Below are 12,990 nucleotides of genomic sequence, written 5' to 3'. Positions count from 1 at the left end.
CTAAAGCAGTGGTGGAGCATGTGGTACGTGTGCTTTATTGTGTCTTTTCTTCTCATGCTACTTTTTACCCCTATCTCACAGGAAAATATTGCACTTTTTACTTCACTAACTGTTTCAGTTGCTTTCAAAAATACAAACCTTGCTCACAAGACACAAGGAGCGCTTATGAAACATGATGTTTTGTTATAAATGAAACAACAAACACAGCTGAAACTATCAGTTGATTCATCAGTCAGTCCAATGATGGAACATTTTCAGCCATTTGCATAATTTCTCACCATTTGCTGAATTTTTTAAAATCAAACAATCAGTCAGTTCATGGACATATAAGCTACAAGGCAAATATATATTGTAGTTGCAGCTGGTTACAAAAAAAAATGGTCCAACTCAACCACGACATCAAAATCCTAGTTAATAATAATAACAATAATAATAATAATAATAATAATAATAATAATAATAATAATAATAATAATAATAATAATAATAATAATAATAATAATAATAATAATAATAATAATAAAGATCTGCATGCTGCATTTATATTTTTGTTTAGTGTATTTTAGGCCAAACTTTAACCAGTAAACCATCTGTTTAAAAAAGAGCTCAGCTAAGAACGACACAACCAGAGGCAACCGTGAAGTCTGATGAAATGTGAAAGAATATGTGTGCAGAGTGGGCGGGGCTGATTGGCCACCTGGCTGCTGTGATTGGCGTAGCCCCGTGGCCGTTGATTGGCCAAGAGCTGCGCCCGTCACCCCGTCCGGCTTCCTCCCGGCAGCTGCGCCGTGAAGCTCCGCCAGGCTGCTGCTACCGTCACGGTCATCTTCTCTGCTGCCGCCCCTTCAAACAATGTTATCCATGTTCTGCGCGGCTCTAATTCACCCACCCAGCGCTTCATTATCCAACACCTCGGAGTGATTCTACCGTCGACAGGTACGTTCCTTTATATTACAGGCAGGTTATTCAACAATCCGGAACATTTCTGTCATTTTATCGCTGCAAAGTGTCTCATACCGTGAGATAGATGCGCCTTAAGAAAAAAAAAGAGCGCCTGTCAGGTTATATCGGCGGCATTTCTGGGGCTTTTTTTCCCCAGCCAGCAGAGGTTTTTGATGCACACGAGGAATGAAATGATTAGCGGCGGAAAGGTGGATGGAAATGTTTCTGGGTGTCACAGTTGAAGCAGACACGCCGATCAGGTGCAGATCCGCCGGTGGGAATTGGGCTGCATCGGGCCCATATAGGCCCGAGGTCCACATTTCACGCGCTCCTTTGGTTGTAGTGGGGCATTTTTCTGCACCTATGAATATTTCAAAGCCTCGCAACCCTCGATGGAAGCCGAGGGTGTGGACGACGGATGGGGCTATGTTACGTAATGTCCCATTCATCACTGCACGCCTTTTCCTCCTCATCCTCGGCCCATGTTCATCCCACTCAGCCTGATCCATGCCTCTGCTTCTGGGAGCTTTAGTGTAAAAACCCAGAAAGATACGACGGTGACCAATGTGGTTTTTAATCCCGGTCTCCCTATAAGAGCCCCTCCCTCCTCTATACATTGCGTTTGTGGCCTTGTCTGTTGGAGCAGTCATCGTTCTGTCACTTTTTTTTTTCTTTAACCTGCTGTGTGAACTGTATTATAACCAATCCGGTTGTTTTGACCTGCGGAAATAGCTTAAAAGGACCTGTTCAACTCATATAGTGCAGTTTTACATTTGCCAAATTGTGAGTACAGCACCAACATTGTGACTGAAATGATTGATTTCATTCCTGAGGTTGCATTTTTTTTTTTTAGAGCTAATAGCTTACTTGATGATCACAAAGAGATCATTTCTTCATTTCACATATAAAGCCATCCAGAAATATCTGTTAATTACAGTCTAAAAATGAAATTACATACCATAGCCAAACCTTTGAAAAAAAGACCTATAACATTGCCCATAATGCATCTTATATGTAATGTGAAAACACAAAAGTTTCACAAATGATATACTTGTGCTATGACCACAAATTATAATTATGTGTATTTGAACATTATGACTGCTTGATTCAGATAAAAGCAGCTGTATATAAAACTGCAGCAAACTGAACTTGAAAGTGTTTCCAAAAGATTTCTGCTCATGTTCAAAATTTTTGTGATACCTGCCTCTGTTGGGTAGGACTGCCTCTAATTATGATTTTAATAATATGCAGATTGTTTTTGCAATTATTTTATAATAATTTTGACTTTTTCCCCCAAAAATTAATTAATTAATTGATTTTCGAAGTAATTGGTGATGAATGTCCCTCGATTGGCCCAGATTGTGATGATCCTGAATACATAACATGGAACATATCCACAAAGGTGTTAATGGACTTAAGGTGGGCCACTGCTTTCCAGTATTGGACGCTTGATGCCCTTACCACCAGGCAGTGTCACGAAAGATGACTGACGGGTGATCACCAACAGGACACCAATATAGGCTACAGCTGCACAATCCGTGGATTGTCAGATATCAAATCAGACCAACACTGGTTAATTTCATAAGATTATTTTCTATTCTGGAAATGGTTTGCTAAAATGTATTTCTGAAAATGTTTAAGGTGAGATATAAGCCATGTAGTTGCTCATCATTTTAGATCATCTACGGTTTCAGGAGGTGCTGAGTCGCACTAGTCACCTGTGATTTGCATAGAATAACCTAGACCTCAACTTTATGTAAATAAGGAGCAGCCATCAAAATGCCTTGTCTGTTGAAACACATCACAAAGCTACCAGAATGTTTTTCACGGCTGGTTACATAGATAGTGTATTGGAATCAGAGACATGACGGGTCTTGTAACCATGTACCATTAATACTGTGACAATTGGCCACTGTTTCAATGCAAATGACTGTGGTCATGTGTCTTCTGCACTGTGCCATCTATTCCTTTCTGTTCTCTCTATGTAGTTGGTTGTTCGCACATACTGTATATAAATGTATTTACGTTGCTGGATTAGCCAAATGCAAAGGTTAGCCTATTAGTACCTTTGATTTTTAAACATTTTTTAATTGTATTTTGCCAGCTGTCTTATGCATTAACAACCATTTTCAAATTCTACATGCATCGATATAATAAACACCAGGTTCTGTTTTCAAGCTCTGCACTATTCAGGAGGCAGTTCCTCATTCTGACATTCAATACTGACAAGGACTCACTGGTAGAATTTATGAAAATGAGGGCAGCTAAGGTCAGAGCTTTATTGCACCTGAGGTCCTGTGGTGAGCAACCGTCACTCAGAGCGATGCATAATACTGAGGAGCAGTTTAAAGGCCTGATTCAGAGACACCAGTCTGATGGCCAGAACCCATCAGGAAACATCAGAATCATTCTCCAAATGGAGATGCTTAAAACTACACTAATCAATAGTTTATTACTTTTAGATGAAATGGGCCGTGTAAAACGTGAATGGGTTCCCTGTGAACACAGATCAACATTGCAGTTCATGTCTATGGAGCCTTTTATTGTAACAGTCTACATGTTATTGCTTTGTTTTCTGGCTCATAACGCTCTTCAACCTCAGCTGCAGCTACAGCGTGAAGCTGTTTATGGCTAAAAATACACCCACTGAACACCACCAGACTAGAAACAAAGTTAGTCAACATAGTGGGGCCGGTAGCTGCTGAAATCAAAAATATTTCCTGTTTGAAAACTAGCTAAAAGGGTCATAATAAGTCAGTTTTATCAGGATATTTCACTGCTCCTAGTGGTCAGAATAGATACTCAATTACAGCTTTAAGGAAAACATGTCAATATAACTGTCATTTATCAAGCATCCAATTGATTACTTCACGTAACCAAAATTTACTCAAATGAAAACTTGCAACTTGTAATTTTTTTTTATGCCCAAACAAGAGTGAAAAAATAGTGAGACTGGCCAGTTTCCCAGTGCCCTAGATGATATGTTAAATCCGTTGTTTGTTCAACCAACTGCACACAACAGAGAGGATATTTAATTTATGAGCAGATAATATGCACATTCACTTATCCTTGGAATTCCATTTCCTATGTGTGGGAATAGTTTTTCTGCCTGTGCGTCCGTGTGCATTTAAATTGGAATGTGGAATCAACCATCTGCACTACAAAGGAGATTCATTGCATTTTATTGCTCAGACTTTAAAGAGCCCATGTTATGCACATTTCAAGATTTATAATTTGTTTTTTGAGACCTTCTGAAAAACACTACTGTTCAAAAGTTTGGGGTCACCCAGGCAATTTCATGTTTTCCATGAAAACTCACACTTTTATTCATGTGCTAACATAATTGCACAGGCTTTTTCTAATCATTAGTTAGCCTTTCAACACCATTAGCTAACACTATGTAGCATTAGAACACAGGAGTGATGGTTGCTGGAAATGTTCCTCTGTACCTCTATGTAGATATTCCATTAAAAATCAGCCATTTCCAGCTAGAATAGTCATTTACCACATAAACAATGTGTAGACTGTATTTCTGATTAATTTAATCTTACCTTCATTGAAAAAAATGGTTTTCTTTCAAAAACATCATTTTTAAGTGACCCAAAACATTTGAATGGTAGTGTATGTTTACATGTTTAAATTTTGAAAAAAACACATTGTTTTTCTCATAATATACATTGTTCTAGCACATCTTCTCACCCTCTGTCCGAAATGCTCTGTTTTAGCTCCTGTCTCTTTAAGACACCCACCATTTTACTGGTTACATACTAAAACTCCAGTTGTCTGATTATAGGGATGTAGCTCAATCAGAAACTGCTCCAGTGAGGAAATAATTGTGGACTGCAAGCGAGCCGCTCTTTCTTTGTCGAGGATTTGCCAAACCAGCTACTGTGCAGGTGTTATGCAAATATGTAATATTGTTTGGGGCTTCAGACAAGGCAAACGAGCAAAACCTCCCCTTCGTGTGGAATTGTAAGTTTGCAGACCTTTTGCATGCACCAAAAAACAGCTATGTGACACACTGAAGCAAACAGAAAACAGCAAAAAAACACAATATCGGCTCTTTAAAAAGGTTGTTGATAGCTGATGGCAATACAAGGTTACTGTACCCGACTCATCAGGTTTACTGCTAATAAAAAGGTTTTCAAACTAATCTATTTCTCTCTCTACAGTCAGCAACTAAGGGTTTCAACTTATTACTATATTACAAATTGAATGTTAGCTAAAAAAAAAAGAGCAATAAGGAATAAGTTGTTGTTCTAACTTGAGTGGTTCTTCATATGAAATTTCCCAGTCGGCTCTCATTTACTCATATTCTTCCGACACCACATGAGTGCGCTGTAAAATAGAAGTCTACAACCAGACAATATTTCATCATTTTGCTTGATCAGAGATTTTCTATTTTTATTTTTCTGTTCATTGACCAAATAACTGCTACTCTACAGCTTGACTTTATGGAAAACCAACTTATGATTATTTTCATTGTCAATTAATTTCTTGATTATTTGATTAGTTCCAAGATCAAAAATGTCTTGTTTTAGCCACAATCCAAAAGAGTAAAGAAACCAGAAAAAAATCTAATTCAGGAAGGTCGAATGAGAGAATTTAGAATTAGTTTTTCTGAAAGAATTACTCAGACCAAAAACTCCATCATTAAAAGAGCTGGTCATTACTTTGATAGGTAACAACCAATTGATTATTCCATTAGTTGTAGATTCACATTATTGTGTTAGTATTGCAGGGACACATGCTGTAGTCTATACATGTGTTTATACATGTGGACAGACTTGGGGACCAATGTGTCTTGATGCCAGAAACGTGTTGACTAACTGACTGTCGGTGCATTCTCTCCACCCTCCTCTGTTGTCTCCAGTTTGCCATGGCAACGGTGGTGATGGAGCAGATCGGTCGGCTCTTTATCAACGCCCAGCAGCTGCGACAGATCCCCCAGCTGCTGGAGTCGGCCTTCCCGACGCTGCCTTGCACTGTGAAGATCTCCGACGTTCCCTGGGTGTTCCGCGAGCGTCACATCCTCACCGGCTACCGACAGCCGCACCAGAGCTGGCGCTACTACTTCCTCACCATCTTCCAAAGGCACAATGAGACCATCAACGTGTGGACCCACCTGCTGGCCGCCCTCATCATCTTGGTGAAGTGGCAGGAGATCTCGGAGACGGTGGATTTTTTGCGAGACCCTCACGCCCAGCCCCTCTTCATTGTGCTCCTGGCAGCTTTCACCTACCTCTCCTTCAGTGCTCTCGCTCATCTCCTCTCTGCCAAGTCAGAGCTCTCGTACTACACCTTCTACTTCCTCGACTATGTGGGGGTTGCTGTCTACCAGTACGGGAGTGCTCTGGCACACTACTACTATGCCATAGAGAAAGAGCTGCACACCAGCGTGCAGGGGTTCTTTTTACCCGCTGCAGCTTTCTTGGCTTGGCTTACTTGCTTCGGCTGCTGCTACGGCAAATATGCCAGCCCTGAGCTGCCTAAGGTAGCTATCAAGCTCTTCCAAGTGGTGCCCTCGGCCTTGGCTTACTGTTTAGACATAAGCCCAGTGGTTCATCGCATTTACAGGTGCTACCAGGAGGGCTGCTCTGACCCAATTGTGGCGTACCATTTCTACCATGTGCTCTTTTTCCTAATCAGCGCCTACTTCTTTTGCTGCCCTCACCCAGAGAGTTTTTTCCCTGGGAAGTGTGACTTCATCGGGCAGGGCCACCAGATCTTTCACGTATTCGTGGTGGTATGCACCCTGATGCAGGTCGAAGCGCTGCGAACAGACTTCACGGAGCGCCGTCCCTTCTACGAGCGTCTCCACGGAGATCTGGCGCACGACGCCGTTGCACTCTTCATCTTCACTGCCTGCTGCAGTGCTCTTACTGCTTTTATTGTGCGCAATCGTGTACGTGCCTCTCTCCAGGAGAAGGAGGAGTAAGAATCGGTTTTTAAAAAAGGGAAAAAAAAGTAATTGATTTTACTCTGTAGTGACCGTTTTAAAAATAATTCAGATGTCTTTGTCAATGAGAGTTATCAGTTTGTGACAGTGACTTATGATTATTTCTTCTCTCTGTGATCTGCCAAACTACAGTGAACTAAAAAGTGACTGAGGGTGTGTTTTTGTGACTTACAATGAAGAAAAGGGAATCTTGTGATTTTTCTGCAGCAATGCAGGTAGTACTCAAACACTGCAACAAGTCATTGCATCTTTATTCCTCTCTTTTATTCGTCTGCAAAGTTGTTTTTCCTCACTGTACAAAAACAGTGTTTCTGTCCTGAGGGGTGTATTATGAAGCAAGTTGATTTAAGCCAGGCTTTCTTTGGGTTAACTGGCTGGACAAAACCCCAAACCTCAATCACAGAAAACAGGTGTCATGACAGTGGTTACCAGCTATCTTTAACAATCAGCCTGTGATCGTCCTTAAATAAATGGGGGCATTTTGACCCGTTATTTGGCTCTTTTTCTGCATAAATTTCACAGATTGCGTGCTGCCTACTTTGGTCAAGAAGAACGGGTTATTATAATGTAGTGCTACCAAGAATATAAAAAAAGCATCGCAGCAAAAAGCACTCTTTCTGCACATAAGGCAAGAAAGGTATGCTGATGGAAAACTGTGCAAGTTATGACCACTTACTGTATTTTCAATGCAGCTGCTTAAACTTTCAAGGTCTCGTATTGTCACCTTTTTCCCCAAGTTGATGTAAAGTCTCACATGTCCCCAGAATGTGTATTTCAGTTCAAATACAGCACAGTTCATTCACTCTACCATTCCTAAAATACCCCTGGTTTTACCTCCTGTTCCACATAGGCTGTTTTTGTAGCTTTAAATCCAACTGAAGTGTTGTTTCTCATGTCTCCAGACGCACTAGGGAAATGTATTTATGTTCAAAAACAATGAAAACATGGATTTTGCATAATATGGTCGCTTTAAACCTCATACATTCAAACATGATATTCTGACACTGTTCCATAATGAGGGATGCATGGAAATCACTGCGGTTTTTGGCTAAATTAAACTTAAAATAATATTATTGATTAAATATTCTGTTAGCTGCAGTACCAGCAGTGTAAAATGGACTTGGCAGCAAATCAGGCGCAAGCGTAAGAACATGGTTCTTCATTTTCTGCATCACCAGCTTAATACATTGAGTTTCCTTTGGCAAAACGACACATACAGGTTACAATACTTTGACTGCATGGCTTCGTTTAGCTGCATTACTAACTTACTGATCAGCTGACTATCTGTGCACCATCAGTTGCCATGGTGATCTGGCCGAATTAAAAAAAGAACCACCTTTGTGACACCAAAAACTCCAACTTTAAGCGCAGCATACTTTGCTTTCTCATTAGTACTGCTTTGTAGTACTCCCCTCAGGTTAGCAGAAAAATTAACAGGCTCAAAATGCCTTAATTGTATTTAGAATAATCTGACTGTCGTAATCAAATTGTAGCATTTCAACTCATGCAGTCATTTATTTTTACAATTTACAGTCCCGGGAGACTTTGCATATTGGATGCTAATTCCAATCCAATTTTAAATAAATTACTGTTCTTCTAGATGTACCATTCTGGCATTTATTTAATGTGTTTTCCCTGAGATTGTCTCTTTAGATATCGAAGCAGGGAATTAATTTTTTAAATTCAATTTATAGGCGCTAACACTGTGCCGCAGAAATGTTTGAACGCAATCGATGAAAGCTGAGAACCCAATTTGAAAACCAAATATTGTGTCTCCTTTATAAAAATGAAAAAGGAGCCGTTTTCTCTGGGTGATAGCATTCTGTTGAGGATGAGGCTGGCACTCTGTATCGGTAAAGAGATGGATGGAAGATTAGTGATGTCTCTTTGCTGTGGGTGACAATGTTAATCTTTTTTTATTCAAAGGGCTGGAACTTCAGCTTTTGCCTTTTTCACATCCCATGATGTCAGTGCTTTGTGCGCATCGCTTTCATTGTCGGTTGTTCAGATTTGAGTCACAAAAGCTGTGTCTGACTGGTGTTTTGCTTTTTGTTTTTGTATGATGAATATGTATGTGCCTCTACGCATGTCTTTTTGGTATATACTGTGGATATTAAGTGTGTGAATGTCTATGAAAGCTTAGCCTTGCACTTCTTTCTTACCCTGTAAATAAGCTGTGTTTCTTTGGGGAAGTTGTTTGCTTCCCATTTCGTCTCCACCTAAAAGCATTCGGAACTGAATGCATGTTTTCTTTCGGGTGGAATACAGCACATTCCTATTTTGCTACATCTTTTCAGAGTGTTCAGTTTCCTCCTGCCTATCAGACTGAATACATCGTTTCATACTGCTGCACTGTTACTCGGAAGAGTCCATCTTTTATTCTCTCCTTCAGTCGATGACTTTTCTTATATAAACAAAAAATATCACAAAGATATGGCTTCACTGATAATGCCGCTTAGATTTTTATCTCACAAAATGTCAAATAATAACGATTGCACTCTCTTTTCATGACAGTGCTTAATGTGCCAATGAATCTGTTATTGCTTCAGTGACGGTACTACTGAAAGATGAAGTCCCGGGCCAGACAGAATGTCAGACAAGTGAGAATGAACCATAACGTCCCCTAAATATGAACCTTTTAACTCCAGACTTTGGCATTTCTGACCTGGTCTCATCATGCACTGCCTGAATCAACACTGTATATACTGTACCTGACAACACTGGCTATGTTTACATGCATGGAGGCTGTTAATGTGGTTATTCCGGTTTTGTGTTGACCCTTGGAAATGTCATAATTCAGAATAACCTGAGTAAACTTTTACTCCAGTTCGGAGAAACCTGGACCTCCCTTTTGTTAAAGATCGGTGGTCGACAAGATTGAAGCTCTCATGCGGTCTAATGCTTTGCTGAAAGGCTTCATTACAGGCTAATGATTTCCAATTGGCCAACGGTGTCTCTAAAGCTCTCATCAGCCCCACGTGTAACATAAGGCTATTGTCCTGAGCATCAAAAGGACCAAAACAATTACTACTGAGGAATCGGCATCGTTGAAAAGGGGAGGGAGCAGTTGGAAAGTAACCAGTATTTTTTTTGCTAAATAGATTGTCACCATGTGGATAATGATGGTCATTTTCTATGAGCTGGTGCTGCGAATTGCCATGTGGGCGTCTGTGAAACCTAAGATGGAGAATCCAACATGGATAATGATGGCCATCTTCTACGTGTTGCTGGATAATGAGTGTAAGTCTGTGCGTGCGTGTATGTGTGTGTGAACAAATGTAGCCTCAGATACCACCCAAGGCTTCCCTTTATCCCTTTCATAAAAGCAGGGTGAGAGGGACCAGAATGTTTTCTGCCTCTAAAAATATGTGTAACTGACTGTACTAATATTCTGTGGTATTTAAAAAAATAAAGTGTTACAGTAACTTGAAAAATTCTCCTGTTGTTTTTACAGGTTAGGGGTTGTAGGGAAACAAAGAAAAGCTGTAATAATTCAGTCTGTTTAACAGCTATTTGGAAACTTTGAAGCTTAAATAAAACTCTTAACTTTGAAATATTTTACTTTTGAAATAATCTTTTTGAATTTATGTTTTTGAAATTCCATCTTTGAAATGTCTAACTTGAAAAAAAATCCCTTCAAATTTGTCTAATTCATGTGGTAATTTTTGAATCAAAGGATGGAACTGCTAAAGGCCACATTAATATGAATATTTTTGCAAAACAAACATTTTAGATCTTTATAACACCTAAAGTAAAAAGTCTTTGAAACTGATTTGTATCTGTGTGAAGAAAGTTTGGGGAAAAAGTCACCTCATTGTTGCTATGTGTCATAAAAATATACCTGAAACAACAATGACAGATGCAGTGCTTATAGAATTAGTATTAACACCCCTTGAAAGTTGTACTCTGAATTCAATTGCATAAGTATTCACTCACTTCAAGGCAGTATTTAGTGGATTCAACTTTGGCCACATACAACATTGAATCTGTGTGGAAAAGTCTCAGTCAGCCTTGTACATCTGGACACTGCAATTTAACCCCATTCTTCTTTTTAAAACTCTTCAACCTCTGTTAGGTTACACAGGAAAAATGAGCAAAAAGCTCTTTTCAAGTCCAGCCATAAATTCTCAACTGGATTAAAGTCTGAGTCTGACTCGGCCACTCCAGAACATTCATCTTGTTGTCTTTGAACCATTTCTGTGAAGCTGTGGCTTCAGGTCATTGTCCTCCTGGAAAACAAATCTTTTCCCAAGGCACAGTTCTCTAACAGGGTGTGCCAAGTTGAATTTCCCTATACTTTGCTGCACATCCTGATGCTGCCACCACCATGCTTCAGTGGGGATGATGTGTTTGTGACAATGTGCAGTGTTTGGTGTCAGTCAAACACAGCATCTAGTCACATGGGCAAAAAGCTAAATTTTGATCTAATCAGTCTAAATTCTTATCCGATCACTTATTTCTAAGCTTTAATTGATATTACTCCATAGAAATCCATTTTCATGTTCACATTGAAGTGTGTTTTTTGTGTGTGTGCAAATTCTTGTGCAAGAAGCCAAGTTAAACTGATAACCGTTCAGTATTGAAAATCAAGGGGAGTAAATACTTTTAATTGGCACTGTATAGACCAGTTTCTTTCCATTTGTTTAGCACTAGCACTTACAAATTTACCAATTAACCTGGCGTTGCTGCACCTCTTCACTCGCACAAAAAAAGCTCTGTGGTGCCCAGTGTCTCTCAGTCTACAGCATCTGCTGCTTGAAGTCCACCAGAAACAAGGTAATGGCAATTTTCTCTAGTGTTTGATGTGTTGTTGATGTAGACTGGCATGGCATGCTTGTTGGACTGTTCAGAGTGGTGTTTTTGCATTCATTTGTGTGGAATTTTTTTGCAAAATGATGTTTTTAGACATAATTTCAAGAGGGGGAAAATATCCATCGCAAAAATATCCATATTAGTGTAGGAAAAGCTTACATTTGATTTTAACTTGAATTTAGCACACCCACACTAGTATGCCCCCAAATATGCTTCCATAGTTTCTGATGACATAGCGCTGACATATATCAACCACATCCACCACTTTTCCATCCTTGACCTTAACAAAAGCCTAAAATTACCCTTGAATTTGCCTAAAATTTGCTAAAATAATGTGAGGTAGACTTGCTTTTAGTTCCTCATGAGGCAGGTGAGTTTCCAATGTGTCCATATAAACTGATTTCTTTCTCCACAACATAAGGAATACAAATCCACACAATCAGGCAACCACAAATAGTCACCTGGCCCCAGTGAAAATCTTGAAAGCCCACTAGCTTTTTTTCTGTCTTATAATCCAAGAGAAAAATTCCAATGATTGACTTGAGTTTTGACACGCCTAAATTGAGGAGGAAAAAAGTTATTTATATTGCAAGATTTGAATTTCAGAGAGGGAAATTCAAACTGTATAAATTCAGAAAGATGCAATGTGCCAACTGCAGGGGAGGCAGGAAGAGCTTGGCTCCTCTTAGCCCTTAGAAATGACAGGCTCCTAATTCACATCCCTTATTCTTGATAGACTTGCTCTTGAAGTATTTATTTTAGCAAGATATAGCGCATGTGAAATGAAGCCACGTGATTTCTAATGATCCTAGCTGTGATGATCCTAGCTCCACATCTGTCAGACGCCATGTTGGTGAGGGAAAAATAGTTTAGAATTTATATTAAATTAAAGGTAGGTCCAATGTGGATACAACTCTGCATCCACTGCCACACGTTTTACCATTACTGAATTATGTGAACACTTCATTGAATAAAATAATGACATTTGTTTCTGGTAGGCACTAGTCGCCCATTATCCCATATTTCTAGATTCTACAGCATCCCACTACCATAGTCTCCCATATATGCGTTTATATGTATATGTGTATCGGTATCTATATATCTATAGATAGATAGATAGATATTGCATTTTATGGTGAGATACATGTCAAAACTTTTTTTTCCTTTGATGTAGAGGCTAGTATGAAAAAAAACTGCAGCTATTATCATATGAAGTGGTGGAAGATCTGGATAGCCTCGACTGTCCTGTAGACAGTAAGATACACTATGTATGGCTC

General features: G+C 39.5%; 1 protein-coding gene across 1 annotated transcript; it reads left to right on the top strand.

Moving 5' to 3' along the window:
• Nucleotides 1–776: 776 nt before the first annotated feature.
• On the top strand, nt 777–10,335 carry paqr7b (progestin and adipoQ receptor family member VII, b). The gene is made up of 2 exons (XM_023265917.3): nt 777–936; nt 5,816–10,335. The coding sequence occupies exon 2, from the start codon at nt 5,822–5,824 to the stop codon at nt 6,878–6,880; it is 1,059 nt and encodes a 352-aa protein (XP_023121685.1). The 5' UTR covers nt 777–936; nt 5,816–5,821; the 3' UTR covers nt 6,881–10,335.
• Nucleotides 10,336–12,990: the final 2,655 nt, after the last annotated feature.

The sequence above is a fragment of the Amphiprion ocellaris genome, chromosome 9 (assembly GCF_022539595.1).
Source record: "Amphiprion ocellaris isolate individual 3 ecotype Okinawa chromosome 9, ASM2253959v1, whole genome shotgun sequence".
Lineage (NCBI taxonomy): Eukaryota > Metazoa > Chordata > Actinopteri > Pomacentridae > Amphiprion > Amphiprion ocellaris.
Note: the sequence above shows the minus strand (reverse complement) of the source record. Positions and strands in the feature narration are given on the sequence as shown.